The sequence below is a fragment of the Camponotus floridanus genome, unplaced genomic scaffold (assembly GCF_003227725.1).
Source record: "Camponotus floridanus strain SB8 unplaced genomic scaffold, Cflo_v7.5 scaffold23, whole genome shotgun sequence".
In the NCBI taxonomy this organism is placed as follows: domain Eukaryota; kingdom Metazoa; phylum Arthropoda; class Insecta; order Hymenoptera; family Formicidae; genus Camponotus; species Camponotus floridanus.
In genome coordinates this window covers 1,859,215-1,883,553 of record NW_020229359.1, presented here as the reverse complement: position 1 = coordinate 1,883,553, position 24,339 = coordinate 1,859,215, and the positions used below count along the sequence as shown (strand labels likewise).

The window sequence follows — 24,339 nt, the reverse complement described above, 5'->3', positions numbered from 1 at the left end:
CTACATAAAAAGTTTTATCGATAAAATAAATGATAAAAATAAATAACAAAAGTTTAATAAAAACACATTATTATGTAATTAACTATTTCAACTATAACAATTATCAGTTAACCATTAATTAATATATTTTATTTGTATGCATTTTTGGATTCGGAATTAATTTGATCTTATACAACATAATATTACATTAATCCAGGTACAAATACATATCATAATTAAATAAAGAATTTTATCAGAATCTCTTGAAAATAAAAAATGCGTTTAAAATCATATAAAATGCAGAATGGTATAATCAAAATTATGCCAAATTGATGCACAAAAGTGAATCATGAATTTTTCAGTGTCGTTATAAAAGTGGAATTTTTAAGAGAAGCCGATAAGTTTTTTTCTCGCGTCAATAAATTCAGTTTTTGCATTTTGTTAAAACGGTAGCATATGTGATAAAAGATATATATATATATATATATATATACAGGGTCTACCAAAAGTGTGGAAACCCCTAAATATCTCGGAAAATATACGTTTTACAGAAAAGTGTTTCCAACAAAAGTTGTAGGGTTTAAGAAGATCTATATACTGATTCTATCAGTTTGACCTTGGATGGCGTCGTCAAGGTCAGGTCAAGGTCACATTGACTTTTTTAAATGACACCCCCTACATTTGATTGCATATTCTTATAGCTTAATTCAAGAGCTTTCCAAAACACTATAATAATGTTCATTTTTATTAAGTACTTTGCGAGTTATGAGGGTTGAAATAATTTCTTAATTTTACATAAACCATAAAATATCTAGTAAACCATTCATTTTTCGATTATCTTACCTTCATACTTTTATGTACAAATTAATGAGAGGAATCAATTGGTGTAAAGAAAACACATAGTTGTTTCTAAGAAAAAATATGTAATTTGCAATTAACAATTCCATATTTTTTCTTAAAAACAACTGTATGTTTTCTTTACACCAATTGATTCCTTTCATTATTTTGTACATAAAAGTATGAAGGTAAGATAATCGAAAAATGAATGGTTTACTAGATATTTTATGGTTTATGTAAAATTAAGAAATTATTTCAACCCTCATAACTCGCAAAGTACTTAATAAAAATGAACATTATTATAGTGTTTTGGAAAGCTCTTGAATTAAGCTATAAGAATATGCAATCAAATGTAGGGGGTGTCATTTAAAAAAGTCAATGTGACCTTGACCTGACCTTGACGACGCCATCCAAGGTCAAACTGATAGAATCAGTATATAGATCTTCTTAAACCCTACAACTTTTGTTGGAAACACTTTTCTGTAAAACGTATATTTTCCGAGATATTTAGGGGTTTCCACACTTTTGGTAGACCCTGTATATATATATATATATATATATATATATATATATATATATAGAGAGAGAGAGAGAGAGAGAGAGAGAGAGAGAAAAGGAGAGAGAAAGAGAGAAAAATGTCATACCAACATAGTACGTGATATCGAATCTCGTAAATTATCGCCGTTTGTCTTTTCTTTTTCTGCAATATTTCTGATCGCTTGCACAAGATTCGCACAACAGGTCGTCCGTGGACCGTTATCAGAAATCACGCAATCGAAATTATACTTGTGAAAAACATTCGATCAAATAAAACTGGTTCCTTCGCGATAAATTTTTGTAAGGTGAATATCGCAAGATTAAGGAGAAGAAACAATTATTTGAAACGCAATTTTACGTCATTTTTATTGCTATGTTAAAGATATTTAAATATTTATTTATAAATATTTTTTGAGATAAATACATATGTTAAATATTTGAATCTTATGAATTTAATTTATTATATATGATTTTGCTTATTGTACACAACAGTGCATATAAATGAATCAAAAGAGATAAAATCAAGTTTATAAAATAGTTTATCAAATATAATTTATAAAATAGTTTATCAAATATAATTTAATTTCTTTTACTACTGTTAGAATTTGTGTACGGTCGCAGAAAGTTGCGTATCTGCTTTCTTAACGAAGACACGGATTTAAATTCGATCAGAAACACTTATTTGATTATCATCGCTCGACAGATATAGCAAATCACATTGTTTTTTCATGTTAACAATTGCAATTATTGCACTAATAAGTATACACGTTTAAAAATTGCAATGAAAGGCACATAATTACAAATTATGATTAAAAGGAAGTAATATTGATGAAAGCAGGAAAGAGAAAGAAAAAGGAAAAATATTGAATGATCTCGTATATCTTAACATGTGAATGAATATTCAAGAAAGAAGAGGCAGCTAATAAATAATTGCAATTAGAGTGTTTTAATTTATATTATATACTAAAATTTAAGTAAATAGGATTTTATAAATGTTTGTGTAAATATATAATATCGAAAAGTATTGTGTGCATCACCTTTTTAAAATATAAAAAAACGCAAATAAATAACTAAGTTTATATTTGTTTCTATAGCTGTTTTATTCATATTCATAAAATTATTAAAGCATAAAATAAAAGCAATAAAATATAATTTGGTAATATTTAGATTAATTTTATTCGTTAAGCCCACGATTTATACATATATACAATATGTATATATATATATATATATATATATATATATATGTATATCTATATTAATGAGAAGCAAATAGAGGAAAGGAAATCTATATAATAACTCGAGGATTCTTCCGAATGCGCGATATGTCATCGTGGCTGATTTTTTATTATAACAACGTGAGATTAATGTGGCGGCAAAATCGGAGCGAGACAGAGCGGCGTGAATGCGATGGTAGGTAATGAAGGTAATAAATGAGGGAAGAGAGTAAGAGGCAAGGGCAGGTGTGAGCGCGTGCTTCGTGATAAGGCGGATTCTTAAGGAGCTTAACCAGCAAGAAAGGAGCGTCGTCCGCGTGCGCCTCTTTGCGTCGTGCAGAAGCACTATGTGCGTGTTCCGCTTTTTGTTTTACAATCACATGTTGGTTTTTATTACACATATATGTCTTTAAGCAAATAATTTTAGAATCACGATATCCTATGAAATTAAATCAATCATATTTTACGAAATTATGCACGTTGCCTGTATCAGTATTAATTATAATATATCTCGATTAATTATAATTTTGTCTGATATCACATTATAATTTTACAAATAAACTAAAATTAGATAATTGCTATAAACAATGTTAAAAAATAAGAGTTGCTAAAGTTTGTTTCAATTTAATTTTTTATATAAAGAAGAAATCAATGTTTTTTTTCTGTCTAGATCTTTTGCTAATAATTCTTCTTCTAACAATAAGAGATAATAATATGTTTATACAGAAATTCAAAAGTAGCTCTTAAGTAGTAGTTATAAAGTAGTTCTTATAAAGTAGCTTTAGTTTTTTTTTTAAATATTTCTCACATTAGCATAATCGTGCTACAGTTGAATTTAATAATGACATGATCGTGCTATTATTATTGAATTCAATTAATTTATTTCTGAAAATGAAATCATTTTTGATATTTGGTATTTGTGATATTTTGATTTTCACAAAAATCCACGAGCAAATATGCTTAAAAAAATGTTTTGAAGAATAAAGATGCAACTTTAAATTGAGTTAAATCAAACTGATCAAAGATCACAAATTGAAAAGCGTAATAAATATTAGTATTATGCAATAATTATTAGTATTATGTGTTAGATAAATAAAATTGAGTAAGAAATAAATTCATTTAAATTGCATAAATATACGCAGATGCATGGATAAATATACTTTACATTGTATAAAAAAAGAATTGGCGATTTTAATTAATTACATCTTATTGCTCATTCCACTATAATTAAATGCAAGTGACTATACTTTTTATCACAGAATTATAAAAAAAGAAACTTCCATTGATCGTCAGTAACAGATATCTTATGCTATATATATTGTTCGTTCCGATAATTCTTCTCTTATTTTTTTTGAAGAAAATAATTTTGTCCTCATATATAGCAATCCAATTTTATCCATGAAAATATTTCTTTGAAAAAGGGGACGAATTACACGCATCACGTCGCGAACAAAAAATCCATTCGAAAATCGACACACACAGTGTATACGTGCGATTTATTAAATTATACAGATCGAACGCGATGCACGCGCGAGATAAGGGCTGTGTGAGATTGTTGCTTTCCATCTTCTTCCTTCTCCGTTTATTCCGATGCGCGATCTCTGTTTGGCGTGGGCAAGTCTTGGCTGCCTTCTCATCCCCCGGCTGTCAGTGAGATGAGCGTTTATCGGGGTACGATCGACAAAAGAATCGTTCTACCTTGCGATTTTACGCTTCGATTTCACGAAACAGACGGCGGAAGTGGCGTTAATTATCAGTCGGCTTTCAAATTGAGACTCGCCCCCGAATCGGGATCGACGAGCGCTTCAATCTGAACACCCCAACCTCACCGTGCATTATTTTTAGTTACATACTCGTAGCAACGTATTATTTAGCATCTTTGATTTTATTCCAAATCAAAGATATTCAAAACTAAAAATGTTTTATAAATTTTAACTTCAGCAATTCTTTGGCATCATTTGGCATTTAAGTATTTTTCCATATGTGTGCAAAGTAGGCAAGATTTTATAACATATAGTTATAGTAATTTTTGTTAGATCCAGTCAAATAAAATTAACATATAATTATATTTTTTAGTTTTTATAAAGTTCAAGAGGCTTTACAGATATTTACATGATAATATATTTAACTAAATTTATAAAATTATTTGCATACGAAGTAAATATATAACATATATACAATATATATATATATATATATATATATATATATATATACACACGCATATTTACTTATAATAAAATAAATAAAATTGATTTATTTCATTATTAATAAACAATGTTTACTCATATTCACTTCATCGAATTGTCAATGATGACAAAATTCCTCTCATGCCAACCTCACGTGTCTCATTACTCCGAATGTCGGGAAATTGGCAGGTATTACTACGAAAAAGGGAATAGCACGACGTATCAATTTATGCCAACGATAGGGAAGAGTGCATAAATAAGCTCTTATTCGGGTTGTACCGATCGTCCGACCCGCACGTAAATAATCCGAAAACCTTTAAAGAGATACCTGCTTGAAACCCCTTTCAGTTCCCTTCTTCTTTGATCGGAGCCCTGCGCGGCCTTCTACAGGTGTTCCCTATCGACGTACCACTGTATACATATTTAATGCCGCGTGAATTTTGCACGCACCTCGGATTGGAGCGCGTAATTTATTCGATGCTGCGTGCCTGCCGCTGAAAACCGTTTCGCCAGGTTTTTGCCCTCGTAGAAAGGGCTGCGGTTTGTTGTGAGTAGATTGGCCAGTGTACTTAAAGAATTATCGGACTGCTGGGAATTAAATGAAAATTTATAATTTGAATACTTGATTTTTAATTATGTTCATATTTGACATAAACTTCGTAAAAATTGCTTCTTATTGAAGCAATTTTTACGAAGTTTGCTTTCTAAGAATATTATAAAAATATCTCACAAGATTTCTAAAAAGCGATTTTCATAAAAAACTTTCATTCATAATATGTTCTCTTTCTCTTTCTATCTCCAGATTTTTATTTTATTTTTAAATTGAGTCTTTGGCTTTTTTTAAATTTAATTTTTGTGTAAAATTTGGGGTAAGATTTTTATATGATTTTGGAAAGATTAATTTTATTTTATAGAAGAATTTTGTGATTTATAATGTGAAAATTAGTGTATATGAATTTTTCCAAGATTGCTCTCATATTTATTTTAACATTATTTATTATGATATTTGTGAAATCGACTTTAGAAATCTTTCACGTGATAATCGTTAAAAGTTAATAAGATATTATGAGTAAATCGGTCGCGTCGAGAAAATCGGTGCATGACTTTTGCTTTCGATAAGTGAAATGGTGAATGTATGTGATATTCAACAACCGAGAGAGACTGTTTTTAAATTATCGGGGATATGCCTGTTTGACAACGAAAAGAAAAAAATAGAGATTTTAAATGCCAGAGGAAATTAACGACACTTGCGAAACGAATAATGATGTAATGTGTGTAAAACAATTTTTATCTATTGAGTCAAAATATGCGCCATATAGCCATATATAGCCATATATAGCCATATATATTATTAAATGGAAAGGAAATCACAATCGTGTAATGAAGCCAAATTAAAAAGTTAATTATTATCAACCAACAAAATTGATATCGTATTTCAACGAGATGACAACAAAATAATCTTGTGCGTTTCTCATAAAAAGAAATTCCGTCATTCTCTCTATCGTTCTTATCTCACTTAACTGCGAGATGAGATGGCTTAATTTATTCGCACTCGTAAAAATTCTGCAGATGTTACGAGAGTATAAAATTGTTAATTGCACGTAAAGTGCACTAGAATCCATTAACGGTGCCCATACTGATGCCGTTATATATCCGTTTAGTCAAATTTACAGAAAAAAAGCAAAGAGAAAGAGAGAGACACATAGGCCAGGAATGGCGGAAGAAAAGAGCGAGAAGAAGATGAAGGACGAGGCGAAAGAAGGAATGGGGGGTTGTGAACGCTGACGGGGGAAGGATCACTGGGCGTCGCGACTGCAAGCAGAATAATTTCCCGCATAAGCATCAGTTTAATTATCATCAGAAAGCGTCCCGCTTAATTATCGTGTTTTGCCTCCCATAAATTACGAGCCGGCAGGTGAGCGGCGGCGGCGGCGGTCGCGTTCTTTAAGGCGGCTGTTTTCTCGGAGATTTAGAAACCTTCGTGAGAGAGCGAGTTCATTAAAGTTCATGCGGACGGTAATGCGCGATAAATTACGTGTCCTTCTCGTCCTTCACGCGAACCGGGAATCCGGATAAAGGTCGGAGGCATGCGCTACCACGGATAATATTAAAATTACACACTCCGGTAAAATTTATTAACTCGCAGTATCTCGCACGAGTGAGTCAATTTCTTTTCACTTTACGAAAATATAATTGATTACAATATAGCCATATTAGGTTGACTATCGCGCATTTTTATTTTTTATAAATAATGTGTAAATTTTCTGATAGCTTATAAGAAGTTTGTTATCCACATTTAAAATACGTTTGATATTTTACTCTATTTTTTTAATGAGATTTATAAAAGTGTTGGATAAAGAGATTAAGAATAATACACACGTAAAAAGTGCGATAATGCGATAAATGATCTTAACTAGTAAAGATTTTGAGTACTATATGTATATTGTATATATAATTGCTATAACTTGCAGATATTGGATTGATGTTTTCTTTTGAAATTCTGCACTACATATTTAATATTAATGTAAAACAAATTAAACATGTGTTTTCTATTACATAAATATATACATATATGCACATTATATATTAATAGAAAAGATAAAAGTTGTCTTACGATGTTACTTTATAACATTCAAATTATTCTGACAATTCAAAGCAAATAAAGAAATAAAAATGTACGATGTAAAGGAAAAAAAGAAATGAGATGCAGTTCTAGCGATTTGGTCAGATGATATCGATTGATATTCGATTGTTATGATTTATTACCATAATAACAGCCGACAACAATCGAATCATTGGATTTGTATCATTTGGACTCTGTATCTTTTGAATAGGAATGACGATCTTTTACATATCATTAGGCGATAGTGGATAGAATCTTTCTTCAAACGAGATGTTTTCACCCGGTTGCTTCGAAATCTGCATAAAAAGCATTGTGTTTCGGGGAAAAATTCTTTCTATACTAAGCAAGGTACTGAATATAGTACACATTTGCTCTTGAAAAAACGAGCATAATGTGAATAATATCTCTTAAAAAATAATGTACAATGAATATTTTTAAATTAAGCTATATATGCAAAAAATATCCTATATAATCTAATTTACAATTTATTTCATTAATATTATTAATTGTATTATAGAAAGCTTATATTATATTTTATTATAGAAAATTTATATTATATCGACTATACAAACATTTTTTATATACAAACATTTTTTTGTATGAATTATATGTTGAAAAGAATAATTCATAAATTAATTTCTTTGATAATTTATATAGAATTAATCATATGCATATATTTTAGAAGTAGATTATGATTAGATAATTAATTAGGTATGATTAAATAATTATTACTTTTGCATTAGATTATTATTATTTTCATATAAATATTTAAACTGTCCATTTCCCTTCGTTTCTATATCTTCGAAAAAGTTAATTATTGCTTTGTTAGAGTATTTAAGGGCTTTTTTAGAGTATTTAAGGGAAACGTCTGAGAGTCTGCATTAAACAAATACGCAAGATTCTCGATTTATTATTTCACGGCTGTCAGATCTTTATGCTGCTAACAATAGCATAACACTTTTCGAATCGGACGATGGTCTACAATACATCTCGTTAAGCATGGAAATTTAAATTATTCACGAAAGGGACGTTAAATTTTTCTCCCTCTCCTCTCTCTCTCTCCCTCTCTTGCGGATGATATATCTTTTTTAATAAATAAAATATTCCGATCGATGTGTCAATCGATGGAACTGATGAATCCGATTTAAAATTGAGTAAAAGAATATTGATGATATAATAAGGATAAAAATGAAAATTTCTTTACTTTTTTCATTTAATATATTGGGTTGGCAACTAAGTTCCCGCCATTTTTTTAAATTTTTTAAAAGTTTATTTTTCAATAAAAATTAACAACTAATTAATCAATAATGTATTCTCCCTTGTTGTTTACAATTTCTTTCCAACATTCAACAAGATTTTCAATACACCTTCAATAGCACCTCGTGGCTAGAAATCACCCGGTTTCGACTCGAAAAATTCGCTTTTCATCGAACTCAACTAGACGGCCAGAACGAGGTCTTTGAGGTCAAAATTTCCATTTCTGACTTGGCATAATCAAACCAATCATCAAGGTTCTTTCAGCTACGGCAGTCTCTCCATACACAGCACAAATGTCGCGGCCTTAGAACCTTGATTAAAAGCAAAAAGAAGGAGGTGTCGAAAATGCTCATTTTTCCCAATTTCACATTTCATTTTAATGATCTGAAAATTAACATAAATTAAACATTATGCCAAAAACATTTAATGACATGCGGAATGTTAAAATTTAAAAAAACGGCGGGAACTTAGTTGCCAACCTAATATTTCTTTAATTTTCTCATTTAATATATGTTAATAAATAATTATGTTGTATGTGTGTGCGTGACTTATGAATAAAATAATTTCTAATAATAAAAGATACAGGTTTACAGAAAAGTAATGTCCCCGGGGATATGGCTGATGTGCTATTTTACATTTGTTGTAATAATACATCGGAGCGTGACGGTTTTGTTTTCTCGTGGGGAACGAATTAATCGTTCGCATAATCGTAACCATTGCGCATTGCGTTATATTTTATAAAAGCCCGACGGGATATTTATGCTCGTGGGATGCGTTTGTCGTCGGATCATATCTCGACTCTGACACGTCATAATATTTATCAAACTCCAGTCCCTTGCAAAGTTTTTAATGTACATACAATTCCTTTTCGCTGAATGATATTAAATGCATAAATTAATAATCAGATATGATGTTCGAGAATTGTTTGAGAGATGTTTGCAAAAGCAGCACACTTATGTGTAATATTATATAAAATAAATTCTAAAATATAATATTATAAAGTTTTGAAAGGGTTATAATCCTAACATTCAAATAAAAGTGATAAAGAATGCAAATTGCGCGATATATATAATAAATAATAATAATAAAGGTAAATATTTTAATGTGAAAATAGAAAATATAAATAATAAAAATGAATAATATAAAAATTAATTATAATAAAATACATAAACATTTGACATAAACATTTTAAAATTCAAGATGCACATACACACATATATACATTTAAAAATGAATTATATTACTATATAATATACTAAACTTATACTAAAAATATTACCAAAAGCTATAATGATTTAATTCAATCAGAAGAAAATAGAATAATAATGTGTTAGACTTTATGATTATATTTATCGATCTAATTTGTATTATTTCAATTGAATATATTTGATTGACGATTTTTTTCTAGTTGAAATCGATCGAAATGACATGGAAAAGGCACACACATACGCGGGAATATTCCGCCCACAGAAATATTCATAATATTATCCACCGCGGAATCATAAAGTTAATGTCATTGAAATATTTATGAATGCTTTGCGATCGATATTTCAGATTGGGATTTGATCTTTCGAAACCATGTCTTTATACATATTCTTATTACAAAAAGATTGTAACTATATACATTAATGCGGAAAGAAAATGCTTAGATATTTAATAATTAAAACTGTTTAAAAATATTTAATGTTAATTATATATATATTTTTTTTCAATATAAAATTTTATTAAACAATACACACATATTTTACACATGAGAAGTAAGGAGAATTCGTATTAGTAAAGCAAAATCGCACATATATATTTAAAAATCAACATATTCCTGCAATTTTGAAACATACAATGAACAATATTGACAATCAAAACAGGCAATATGTATATAAAGTTATATATAATATAAATTTTTAATAATTTTGTATAAAAAATAAAAAATTTTGTATAAAAAAATAAAATATATATGTGTATAAACTATAGACTACTTATATAAAAAATAGAAATAAAATTTGAAAACTAATTTCTAAATAGAAACAATCTTTGTCTATAAATCAAAGAATTAAAGATATATTAACAAAGACGCGATTAATTACTAGCGAATAATAGAAGATAGATTTTTTTACAAAAGACAGCCATTCGCAGAAGCATATCCGTTATGCATCAGGAAATAATCCAATCAAACTACACGTAAAATATATGTAATGATACGATATATAATGATTCAAGCGGAAAGTGTAGTTGAGCAGTGATGCAAGGGAAACGTTGGATTTTTAAACGCCTGCGTTGTGTAGGACGGATTTACTGCCCATTCATAATTAGTAGTAATAAACTCAGAGATGTGGAAAAACCAGAGCAAAGAATCAAGCAACAATATCGAAATATATTCTCGAGAGCATGGTAATAAACATATTCATGAACCGGATACGATTTTCTAATAGTGAATCCAATTTAATTGATGGTTCCGCATACGTAAACAATTCAAAATTCTATATAATAATAATAATAATAAAAGCATTAAAAATATTTATTTATTATTAAAATTTTTCTAAAAGGAAGCTATATATTACGCAAAGAACATCTACGAATTTCAATTAATTCCAATTAAAATTCAAATTCAAATAAGTCGTGAATTATATTAGGTAAATCTTCCCAAGATTGAGTGAAAAATGAGAAAGCGAGGAGATTGTAACACTACTTTTATGAAAAATATTGATATGATAATCGGTATAGACAGCTTGGCTTCTTTTATTTTCTTCTGTATATAAAATGCGAGAGTGATCACGTTAATTTATGAACTGATGTAAATACGCTATTAAATTACCGTGCAGAATACGAGTAGAAGGAAAGCGTCGGCCTCCTGCTCGATTTTGATTAATTTGCAATCGCGTTCGATTTACGCGGTTTACCGCGTGAAGAATTTCAATTTCAGCGCCCCAAACGTGTCATCGACTAATGACTCGATTGCCGATGATTACAATGTATAGGCTCATAAAGAGCTTGCACACAAAGTTGCAGCCAATCGCAGCCGATTACGACAAATTTTCCATTTGCGGTTGACGCGATCCGCGGCTTTACTGAGTGGCGAGAAGTTAATTAAGGACTAATGATGGTTAAAATATTGCTTTAAGCCCAATATTGCTTTAAGTACAATATATATTATGTTCCCACGACGATAAAGCGAAAACGAAGAAAGTTAAATGATAGGTTTTCGAGGATCAGATAGCTACCTGCTAAAATTAACGGTTTTTATATACTTATTGAGTAAAGATAAATCATATCCTCCTATATTATCATCAGGTACTTACTGATATGTATTACAAAAAATATTTAATTAATGATCGTAAAAATTTTCGTTAAGAAATCATTCGCATTTAATATAGATTCTATAGTATCGTTAAAATGTATTTTTCATAATTTTCATATTATGATGGAAGTGTATATAGTTTTTGTAATAGTTTTTGAAACTTCAAGAATTCAGTAAGTGGGGTCACGTCTATGTGATTACACAAAGTCACAGGTCGCTATAAATAAATAGCGTTGTAAGATCGGCACGCTGTGTTGATATAAGGTCGAGCGCCGTCCTTTTAGTTCACGCGAGAAAGCTCAACGAGCAAGTAGTAGTACGAATCGTTCCGTATTAAAATATGGCCGTAATAAATCAAGAGTTGCTAAAACGAAATGACTCTCTACGCAATTAATACAATTAGCGAAAATCAATTCTCGCGACTAATTATTTTTCGAGATTGACGACTCGTATTAAAACAAGGATTATATCGAGAAGCAGATACATATTTTATGCTTAATGATTTATTCATTTGACATAAGGTTCGAAACAATGAAGGAAAAAAGTTACAAATTGTTTTGGATATTACATTTTTGCGAGGGCAGTAATCACTTCTTTAAAGATATAGCTTCGACGTGTGTTCTTTAAATATTTTTTTGCAAATTTAAAGATAACTTGCCAAATATTTTCATATCAAGAGTAATATAAAATCAAGAGTAATATAAATCGCAGTAAATATCAAATAATAAAAAATCATCACAAATCAATCACATATTTAGTAATTATTAATTTAAGAGAATATTTAAATAATAGATTATTTCGCATGAATTTACTTTGTAATAATACGTTACATATTTTCAATGACGTTAATTTATCAATCGGTATTTAGCACTCGTCCTTGAGAAGTATACACGCGCTTCTCTTATTATTCACGCAACGAGACTCGACAAACAGGTACTGGTGTGAACTGCTTCGTCGTATTGTATCTCGAAATAGGCATCGTGACAAATGTAATTAGCGAACTCGAACGATTAATTAATTATGGCAATTCGTAAGCGTATCGAAGTCATTAAATTATTTATCAAAGCGCGCAGATATTTCATTACTTATTAAGTCGATATAAAGATAATTTATATCTTACTTTCTTTCTCAAAAACATGAAATAACATACAAATTTATTTAATCAAATTTAATGTAATGGAAAACCATAATATAATTTATTAGTTTATTAATAATATATTCATTTTGCACAGAATTTAATATTTTCAAAATATGTACATCAGATATACAATGATTGAATTTTGATTGAAACCTTCATACGATTTACATCATGTCTTAACTAATTTTCGCATGATAAAACGAGATTATTAATATCTCTTTTACGATTATTAATGTCGCGGATGTTTGATTAATTAGTATAATCATTAGTGATTCTTAATATTTGTTACCATACATTCATCATGTTATCACAATATATACCATAATAAAATTTGTTACAACATACATATTATACTCAGTTGATATTTATCACATGCAATAAAACAATTTATAATTCTTGTTTATATGATTTAAAATTCTATGTCAAATGAATAAGTCATGCAAAATATCTGCTTCGATATATACAGACATTTTAATAGTATTAAAAATAATTAATATCAAAAAATAATTAAGCGTGCTAGTTGTTTGTTACTAATTACAATAATTGCGTAAGATCACAATTTACTATTCCATGTGCAATATATTTCGAGAATACTAAATAAAATAAAAATATTATTAATGAACGGATATGTATTATAGTTTGCTGCTACTTGAATTATTCATAATTAAAATTCATAAAATATAATAAAGTGTCTTGTCAAAATATAATAAAGTGCGTGTCATGTGCAATCATTTCGGAAGTGCCGTGTAAAGTGCCGCGCGTAATTATCTGTATTCTCGCGAGTGACTGTTTTGAGTGTCATAAAGGAACAACAAAAAATGAGCCAGAGAAGAAAAGGAGACATCAGGCGACGGCGGAGCAACCGTAAGGTAAGTAAATTATAAAATTTTATTTTTTACTATATATATATATATATATATATATATATATATATGTGTGTGTGTGTGTGTGTGTGTGTGTGTGTATGTAGTGATTTTTATGGGATATTTGATTAGATTCTAATTAAATCTCAGAATTTTTTCTACGCGTCATGGGGGATATGTATCATTTCTACACTGAATATTCAACCAGAATTTAACCAGAAATGAACATAGACACGATTGACCTCCTCCCTCACATACATTCTATCTTTACTACTAAAAATGCGCATAGACTAACGATTCGCTATATTGAAAATAAAAATCTTGTTGTTTCATTTTATTAAATCTCTATCGACATTGGATTTCTATTAGCGCGATGAATGAAATAAGTTGAAACTATTAACTTTTGCTGACTTTCGTCCTTGAAATTCATCGTTGGATCATATTCGGACGTGTAACATATTCCGCATCATGCGTAACTTTTGTAATGTTTTAAAAAAAATTCGACACGTAGTTGATTAGAAATTTTATATTAAGCATTCGGTAGAATCTTGGAAAAGTTTAAAGAAAAATATATTTTGCGATGCGAGTTTCTAATATGCAAGTAGCCTCTTTGCTATATAAGTAGAATTTGTTTGTTAGATCTTTCGTAAAATCGATCTTGATCTTCTGATAAACGCACATGATGTCATTCGTATATTTCGTGAGGAGATCTTTCATTTCGATACTACTTTTATCCGTTAGCAATGTTGATAGAAATTTAATAAAATTCATAGCATGGTCTGTGATACCAATGCAAACATGGGCTTGATTTTGGATGAAAAACAGGAACTAAAATAAATTTCTCATATTCCGCTACTTTTCTCTGCAAAGGACGAATAGATTCTACAGAACTAAGAAATCATTCGAATCGATAAAAGTGGAACGACAGGGAAATGATTCAAAATTCTTAACAAAAAGTTTTTTAATGATCTCCAAGTCGCGAAGCAAGATGGTCAAATTTATCATGGCGTAAAATCCGACGTATTTTGAATCCGGATTAAAAGTATACATCTTGTGGATAGAATCAATTCGAATCAATTCGATAAAATATGACTGATGTCCAATATTGGAACAAGCGGTATTGGAATGATATCGTATCTTTGAAAAAAATTGCTATTTCTATAGAGATTATGCCAAAAATTCCAATCGTCACCGATAACAAAAAAGCTGTATTTAATTTCAATATATTTATAATTGCAAGAAGAATCTTATGAAGTAGAAAGAAAATTTATACAACATGTGAATATCCTGCATATGTCAGATAATGAGACATGGAGAATAGATACTGTGAATTAAGAAATATATTCTAAATCTCTCTCTTCCTATCTATTTGATTAATCAATTTATAATAAACCATGGAAAATCAGTCTATATTAACAAATATGTTAGTGATGTATATTTGGAAGAATGTCTGTGTTTGTGCACATATATATATCCTGCTAAAAAAACCTCACAAAGATAAAAAGATACGTCAAAAAAAAATGATAAAAATGAGAAATTTGAAAAATTGATATGAGATCAATATAATAAAGAGAGATTTTTTATTTTTTATTTACTTAGCGTATTTTTTACCTTTATAAGGTTTTTTAGTGGGATTTATTATGTATTTTGTGCATGCTTATGGAAGAGATAAGAGAGTTAAACTTTGAAAGAAGTCATCAGCGCGTCGATCGGGCGCCGTCTCACCGTAGAATAGATTATCAATGATCGTTCCTCGCTACACAAAGAAACCGATAAAGAAAAAAGGTTTCGTGAGGTAAATGAGAAAGATGATGAGAACAAAAACTAAATTGATTATCCGTATCTAACAGGATAATTTGTTTTCGCCTTCGTGTGAGATAGGACTTCTTCTTTGAATTATCATCTGAACACATCACATATCGATAAACAGTGGCTGAAAAAATAAACGATGTATTTAAATCTCGTTAATTTATTAATTTTTTACATACGATTAAGGTGAAAAAGGATATTGATACACTACAATTAAAATAATCAGTTAAAATTAAGTTAAAATTAAGTTAAAATTAAGATAAAATTAAGTTAAAATTAAGATAACACACTTTATAAAAAAAATATATATATATGTATGTATATATTTTTTTCTTCTTGAAAACAAAATAATTTCGATTATTTTAATTCTCCAAAATATTAACAATCTAATATCAGCATTCAATAAAAAATAAATGCCGATGAAAAAGATTTTATAAAAGATGAATTCTATTCTTATTCCCATAAAGATTTACTCAATGAAGAATATCTTCAAATTGATTATTATTTTTGCTTTCGTTTTCTTCTTCACATATGTGAGATTACTCGAATTTAACAAAATTGGTTATTTTTGTCTAGAAGTTTCTCTAATCTTTCGTCAATTTTATGATTTCCTAAATTATTAAAAATGTTGTTTTTAATGTTTAATAATAGAAAAATATGATAAAAATTCAAGAGAAGAAATTGTGAATCTTGATAATAAAATATGAATTAACAATAAAAAGAAAGTATTCCTATTAATAATGCGTATCTTAGAAATAATTAGGAAATTATTTCGCGGAATAATTATTTTTTTCAAATAATGAAATAGTGATATATAAATATTTAGAACGCAATACACAGAAGGAGAAATCGCGCGTACGATTTAAACAAAAATTTCTCAACCCGTAGCACGCGTTCGGTCGAAACTGCGCATCAAATTCACGCAGGTGAATCGATGAGAAAGCAAGCGGAGAATTTTATAGGGTAAGGATGACGGCTTATCGTCTCGATCGTATAAATTGCTGCATTCCGATAGAAATCGGGCAGTGGCCCGATTATCTCGCTTCCTACGTTATCGCGCAAATCGCGGTTCAGCCCTTCGCTCCGGATCGCGAAATTCAAATTAGGCAATTACGTGAGCAACACGTACACGTCGGTTTAACTCGTTTTTTAGATTTCTCAATTTACTATGAGACGTATGTTTAACTCTTGAAAATATATAGAAAAATAATGGGTGATTTTTTATTTTGATAATAAGATTGTTTATAAAAGTGGGATATATAAAAAGAAAAACATTTTATAAAATTTTACAAAACGTTTTTATAAAAAGAAAAACATTTTTTATCAAATTATAGAAAATAGGTTCTTTTCATATTTCTTCTTTGAGATTTATTAAGAATTTTTGAGAATCAAAATTGTTGCTCCTTTGTACTTATATTTAATATCAAATTTTCTTTAAATTATATACTGCTCTATTATTTATTTTGTTTCCACTATAAAAATATATTATATATTATATAACATTACATTAAAATATTATAAAATATTATATTTTATATTCACATATACATTTATATATTAAATTGAACAATTATGTTATAACTACATCAATTATTCATATACTTAAACCATTGTAGTGCAATATACATAACATTGCACTATAATATACAGGAAATTCTTAAATAAGGAGCACAATTTCCGGCTTATCTTATTTGTTACATTTATCATTAATTTGACAAGAAATGTATTAGAATAATATATATTTGAAAACATTATAATATATGTTTGAAAGAATCATAAACATTGATACTATTAGGATTCATTTGAGTTGATTCTTTTTTAATTGATACTATTAGGATACATTTGAGTTGATTCTTTTTTAATAATTGCATTTTGCACGTATGATATCGAATTCAAGTGCAAGTTCTTAGTATTTTTTAATTTGTCGATGAAATTTATGATAATATAACATCATAATATTATACATCTGTCTGTTGTGCAATAAATATTATTATGTGCTCTAATTAGATAATAACTGGTATCATGGATAATTGACTAAAATTATTGCAAAAGAAAATGTAAAGATAAGATATTATCAATAGTTAATAATTTATTGAATTATTAGATCAAACATACAATAATTGTATCTGCGATGTAATTGATCAATTATATGAAATATTAATAGTTATGGCGATGTCATCCGTAGAAAGTACTTTTTTATGTAAGTTAATAATATATTAAGACAAATTATATTGATTCTATTTTCTCCAATGGGGTTCATTCTGGGAATAACTGAAGTCTTCCACAAACGAGTATACCGATAATTGCTCGAGCAAACGTAACAAAATTATCTTATCATGATAATAGCCGACCTTCGACTTCGAAAGGAAAAATGTAAACGGGAGATTGTGTTAGCAAGAAACCGACGATATGTAAAAATAGAAGTACAAATTTTGCATACAAAGCAAAATTATGCATTTTACAGCTCAGATATTTATATTAAAAAATAATCTATATAAAAGAATAATTTTTTTCTGCTTTGAAATGCATTTAATCGTAATTATTAAAAATATTATAATATCATATAGCATATAAAATACATATATAAAAGTATTTAAAAAAATAGATGCGGTAATGTAGAGGATTTATGTAAAAATGGAAAAATTAAATAATACAGGGAATTATAAGAAAAACAATTTATTCGATCAATATTCTCTTCATCAATAATAAACATATTTTTGGTTTTACCGATTAACACGAATCGCTCACTCGTGCTCGCAAAATCTCTCTTATCACTATCGTATTCTCTTACTTTTTTCTCTTTCTCTTTCAGACATATTTACGCGCGCATTTTCCATGCTAATATGGACATCTACACAAACATGTTAAAAGATTTCTACTTACTGATCTATCGATCACGATATCTACATATAAGTTTATATAATCTTAATACATACAGCACAAAATTGCTCAACCCGCGAGTTTAGTGTTGAACACGTGTCGCACTACAATATTCGCTAATTAATTATCCCGAGAAGACAATGTCTCTGCTCGTCGGTCCGTAATCTTCATCGCGAAACCTTCATTGGAAATACATTATATCGTTAACGATACGTCATAATCAGACGATTAATCTAAACGCACATAACTAGCTAATTCTAATGGTATGTTACAATCGAGGGACCAGGATCTCTGATAAGTTACGAGTTTTCGCGAATTATCTCGTCGTTTTATGGCTGACGATATAACTCGTTTCTGTTTTGTAGATTTTACAGAAAAGAAAACTCGATTACGCTATCAATCGATCAGGTCCGGCTTATGTTTATCTTTGGTCCTCTAGCCGCTATGATTGCCGGATATGCGAATTTCGTGCGAAAATTTTATCTTTGTCGCTTTTCGCGATTTTTTTTTCTATTGTTCACACAGAGACGGATAATCTTTTGGAGATTTTTGAGAAATCGAATATATCTATTTGCACATAAAACTTTCGCAAGAGCTTAAAACTTATTCCATTGTCCGAAATTATGTATTTCATTTCGTACATGGATCTCCAATCATATATTGTAACATCGATTTTGTTTTTCTGTGCAGATAAAGTATAGCGTGCTTTTCATTGAGCTACATATTTCGCTTCCTCTCACTTTCTTTAGCGTTAATACAAAAATAATCGCTTCCACTCATACTTTTCTTTCACAGCAATGACTTCCCCCTTCGGAAGTATACTTTGATTTTTGATTAAATGTCGGTAAAAAGTATGTCCGTCAAGCTAATATATTCATATACATATACCAATAATTACAAAAATATAATAAGTGCAAAAGCAAGACATGAAGATATTAGATTCACAAGTAATGTTTAATACAGTTTGAAAAATATTTGATTAAATTAATAATAACATTATTAATTAATAATATTGATTAATAATTTGACATAGAATATCATTGTTTTTCTCTTATTTTTCTCTCTATTTCTTCTCTTTCTAAATGATTTTTTCTGAATAATTTACGATTAAAAAACGTGGATGTGTGTGTGTGTGTGTGTGTGTGTGTGTGTGTGTGTGTGTGTGTGTGTGTATTGAAAACTTTGGCTTCGATGGACTATGATACATAATAGACAAATAGGATTCATAATTAACTCAAAAAAGAAAGAGAAAAATAGAACAAGATCTATAGTAGTATATTTTGTTTATATTTTGTCACATTAAAATCAGATATACTTTTCGATTGTAGATTAAAAATACACATAAAAAAATAGATTTGCAACAATTATAATTGATAATGTCAAATCAACTATTTTTCACTTTATTAATTGTTTCATGTGTTTTATGTTGATTCTTTCCTCTTGTCATTGCCAAAATTTCTAAATTTATTAAAACCGCACCTAATGCAATTTGTATTAAAGCTGATATAATTAATCGTTGATATTAGAATTTTTTATTTTAAAAGTAAAATGTTCATAAAATTTGTAAAATACGTAAAAAAATGCATATAAATTAAAAGAATATTAAAAATAATTACTGTTATAGAGTTTAATACATCAAATATACGAGCTATTTACGTTTTTAAACGTAACTGCTTTAATATACAGTGATATTCAATAAATATGAAATATAATGACACATCGAAAGAAAGGCACATTCAGGTATTATTAATATCGCACTTTACTTTAGCGTAATCTCACGTCGAGTGAATTGAATTTTTTCGTAACGATAAAAGAAATTAGTAATGCAAAAAAAATTTTCTTCCATTTCGATTTTATATTTTTTAATATACCGAGATAATTGTACACTTTAATATAATAAATATTATTTATTACTATTGAATAATTTTTATATAGTATGCACAAAAAGATTTCAAAAATATTTTTGCGAAATAATTTTCAATTAATGTAAATCTTATATAATAAATTTATTATTTGGAATTAAAAATCATCTATTGATAGACATTACTTTTGATAAAGACTGTGCAATTATTTTTGTGAAAAATAATAAATAATAAAATTGCAAAAGCGGTAATATACAAATACGCATATATACAATATGCATATATGCGATATCTTGCAGAGACAAGAAATATAATACATATGTGTGCGTTCAGAGATATATACACAGTATTCTTTGTTTATCCTAAATTTCAGAGATGCCTTAATAAATTTGAAATATTTTGGTTTAATTATAAAAATTCGAATTGCATCAGAAATATTTACTATCAAGGCACTGTATATGTAGATTTTGATTAAACGTAACGAGAGAGAGATTGTTAGATTGACTGATTTATACAAATATCCGCACAGTGTGTGTGTGTGTGATCGTGTGCTTTATACGCCATAATTATATATCCGAAGAAAAGATATCGGTGGTGATTTCAATGAAAAATATTTACAATTCTGTTTCTCTCACCTGAGAATAAGCGAGATTGGCTTGTAGAGAGATAGTGACCTTCAATGTGGCAGACGATCCTGAATTACCGTACACCTTGAATCTGTATCGTGTAATCATGCGTACAGTTGCGGCTGTGTGTATTTACATGTTATCGTTTTTCGCGATAAGACAAACCTATGTCAGCTTCATGATATGTTGGTTTCTTTCGTTTCGTTCTCTCAAAATGTATCCTATTTTGATGTGTGCGTGTGAAAAAGATTCTCGCTATTTTTATAAATTATCTCAATGTCTGTATATCATGTTCGATTTTGATACATCTTTCAAGATATTACAACACGCTAGAGTTTGCTAGAGTTGCTAGAGTTATAACTATTGAAATACAGTTCGTTAATATTTAAACTATTGATAAAACAAAAGGAATAATGCGAGATTAATATTGCGTCTTAAGAAATTTATATTTGGTCTGATGAATATAATAATATGACATTTTGACATACATGATATTTTGACAGATAACAATGATATTTTGACATATCACGTGTGTTGTCTGAAGAAAGTAATCGGTATTTAACGTTACATATGTAATGAGGCCACAAAGTAAACGTAGAATTACTATAACAAGAGCGAAGTATTACGTTTTAAAGCGATTCCCATTGATACACGTGACCACGTGTCAGTCATTCATCGATGTACATACATACAATGTGCGCGCAGCATTTCAATATATTAATCGCGGATGCATACGTGTCTTCACGTTACTTCGAAACGATGCACTTATGATGGGATTCGTTGATCGCAACGAGTAAGAGCCATCTCCAATAATCCGCTTCGACGTATCGTGCATCGTGATGTATATTATCACAATATCACAACAGTATCATCTGGACCAATGATGATCAGTAATACGCATACAATTACAATTAGTCACGAAAGTTGAAAATGAACTGATCATTAATGTATTTCTGGGATTTTGATTTTAAAATTATATATATTTATTTTTTATTAAATATAAAATATAAATATAATATAAAATTATATATATTTATATTTTATTAAATATATATAATATTGATGAAATAATAAAAATCCTTTTTTATGAAATTTATTTCTTTTTTTACATTTGAGAAGGATTTTTAAAAATTAAATCTCTTTGGTGACTAACATAAGTGTACACGCATATTTGTTTTCGACGTATACTGTGAGGTATTCACGACGTAAAGCGAAGTTGAACATATTAGCGAGAATAAAATTGATTATTTCCATTTTCCACCGAACGTTTATAGCAGCAGAATCTTCTTTCCCCGAGATGTTATGAGAAGTTATCATTGTAAATTCAATCTTTTATCTTACTCGCGTATTAAAAGTTTTAATTTAAAACACGCTCGTGTTACGTCCACCGATGCACTCGAGATACATTAGTCCTTCCAACGAAACGTCGGATTAAATCTACGCATGAAATCTCGCTTCTCCGGCGACCGATCTCACACAACACGTATTTACCTTCGATGGGCCACGACGCGATGATGCTGATACGTAGCGTGAGGGCGAGGGGGACGAGGGGGATGATCCGGTTCGAGGCACCGCCGCGTTCACGGATGAGACGTTCGTCTGTCAGGTGAAGGAGTCTCAGCTGCTGCCGGGTACGGATATCATACGATAAGCCGTTGAATGCGGCGGTACCGGTGACGAACGCCGGTTGCTGCCATTCGGCTGCTGCTGAGGCGGTATCTGCAGAGAGCGATAATCGAGCGCCGGCGCCGCTGGATGCTGACCCTCCCGGTGCCTTCGCAGATCGACCTTTCTCTGAAACGCCTTGTCGCACAGACCGCATTGAAACGGCTTGTAGCCGGTGTGCTTACGCATGTGCGTGATCAGGTTGCTGCTCTGGGAGAACGCCTTGCCGCACACCACGCACTTGTGCGGTTTCTCACCTGTAACACGAAATCCAAGGAGACATCCGGGTCAGTGCGCTGTGCATTGCATTTCTCAGTATTTTAATTTGGGATATATATGTATAATTATTTAAAAAATACTATGTATTTTTTAAATATAATTTTTGAGAGAGGGAAGGAGCGTATCTCGTAACTGTAAAAAGATCTAAAATAGTACTACTTATATGCATCAATAAATTTCACACGTTAATTTTCTGAAAATAAAATTGTTGCTAAATATTTAATAATAAAATTGTTACTAAATATTTAATAAATATTATTTTAATATATTTATTACTTTAAATATATTTTCTAAAATAAAATTGCTGTTAATATATTATTAATAAATAGAGATATATACGTATAATTTTTTTAAAAAGTACCGTTGTAATTTTTAATATAATTTTCGAAAGAGAAAGCGCATCTCATAATTCTAAAGAGACCTAAAATACTATGTATGATAGAATTTACATAGTTAATTTTCTAAAATAAAATTGCTATTAAATATATTACTTGAATATATTTTATGTATTAATTTTCTAAAATAAAATTATTATTATATATATCAAATATATTACTTTAATATATTTTATATATTAATTTTGAAATAAAATTGCTATTAAATATATATTATTTCAATATATATTTATTATTTTAAATATATTTTCTGAAATAAGATTGCTACTAATATATTATTAATAAATACATACATACATATAATATATTATTAAGTATATACTTAATACTTCTATTTATAGATTTAATTAATGCATAAAATAATTTTTTTAATCTACTTTAATGTATTGTTATTAATATATATAAAATTGAATGTACCATCAATTATATGAAATATTGTTATATTTCATCTAGTTATGAGCATTGTAGATCGATTTATTAAGCATTTGCATTGATTGTCACAATGCACTGTAATTCGTGGATGGCATAATAAATTCTGGTCAAACGAAAGACGTGGATTACGAATGCGCGCGTTGCAAATTCGATTATCATCGAAGAAGACAACAGTACGCAGTCTTGAATAATGAACCAAGGTTAACCAAACGCAACTGAATCAACCAATAAATCGTGACCAGTCGTGTGCGTGTCAATCGTCGGTGACTAAAGCCTTTGTGGTTGATCTCACCGAAGACTTACAATCAGATATAAACGTAATACCTTGTTCAACAATTCGCTCAAGCACAATGTGCAATTAGTAATTATTCTATATGTAACATAATCAATTAATAAAGCAATGTGATGATAAATAATAAAAGAATACATCTAACACAATCTTTAACAAAAATTAAT

At 29.1% G+C, this 24,339-nt stretch overlaps 1 protein-coding gene across 3 annotated transcripts in view; it reads right to left on the bottom strand.

Moving 5' to 3' along the window:
• Positions 1–22,258: 22,258 nt before the first annotated feature.
• The window catches only part of LOC105249804 (zinc finger protein Gfi-1b), a 30,407-nt gene continuing 28,326 nt past the window's right edge, over positions 22,259–24,339 (bottom strand). For all 3 annotated transcript variants that reach the window (XM_011255554.2, XM_025408806.1, XM_020027104.1), the window contains one exon: positions 22,259–23,034. In XM_011255554.2, the coding sequence (XP_011253856.1) occupies positions 22,730–23,034 (305 nt within the window). In that variant the 3' untranslated portion in view covers positions 22,259–22,729. The remainder of the gene's footprint in view (positions 23,035–24,339) is intronic.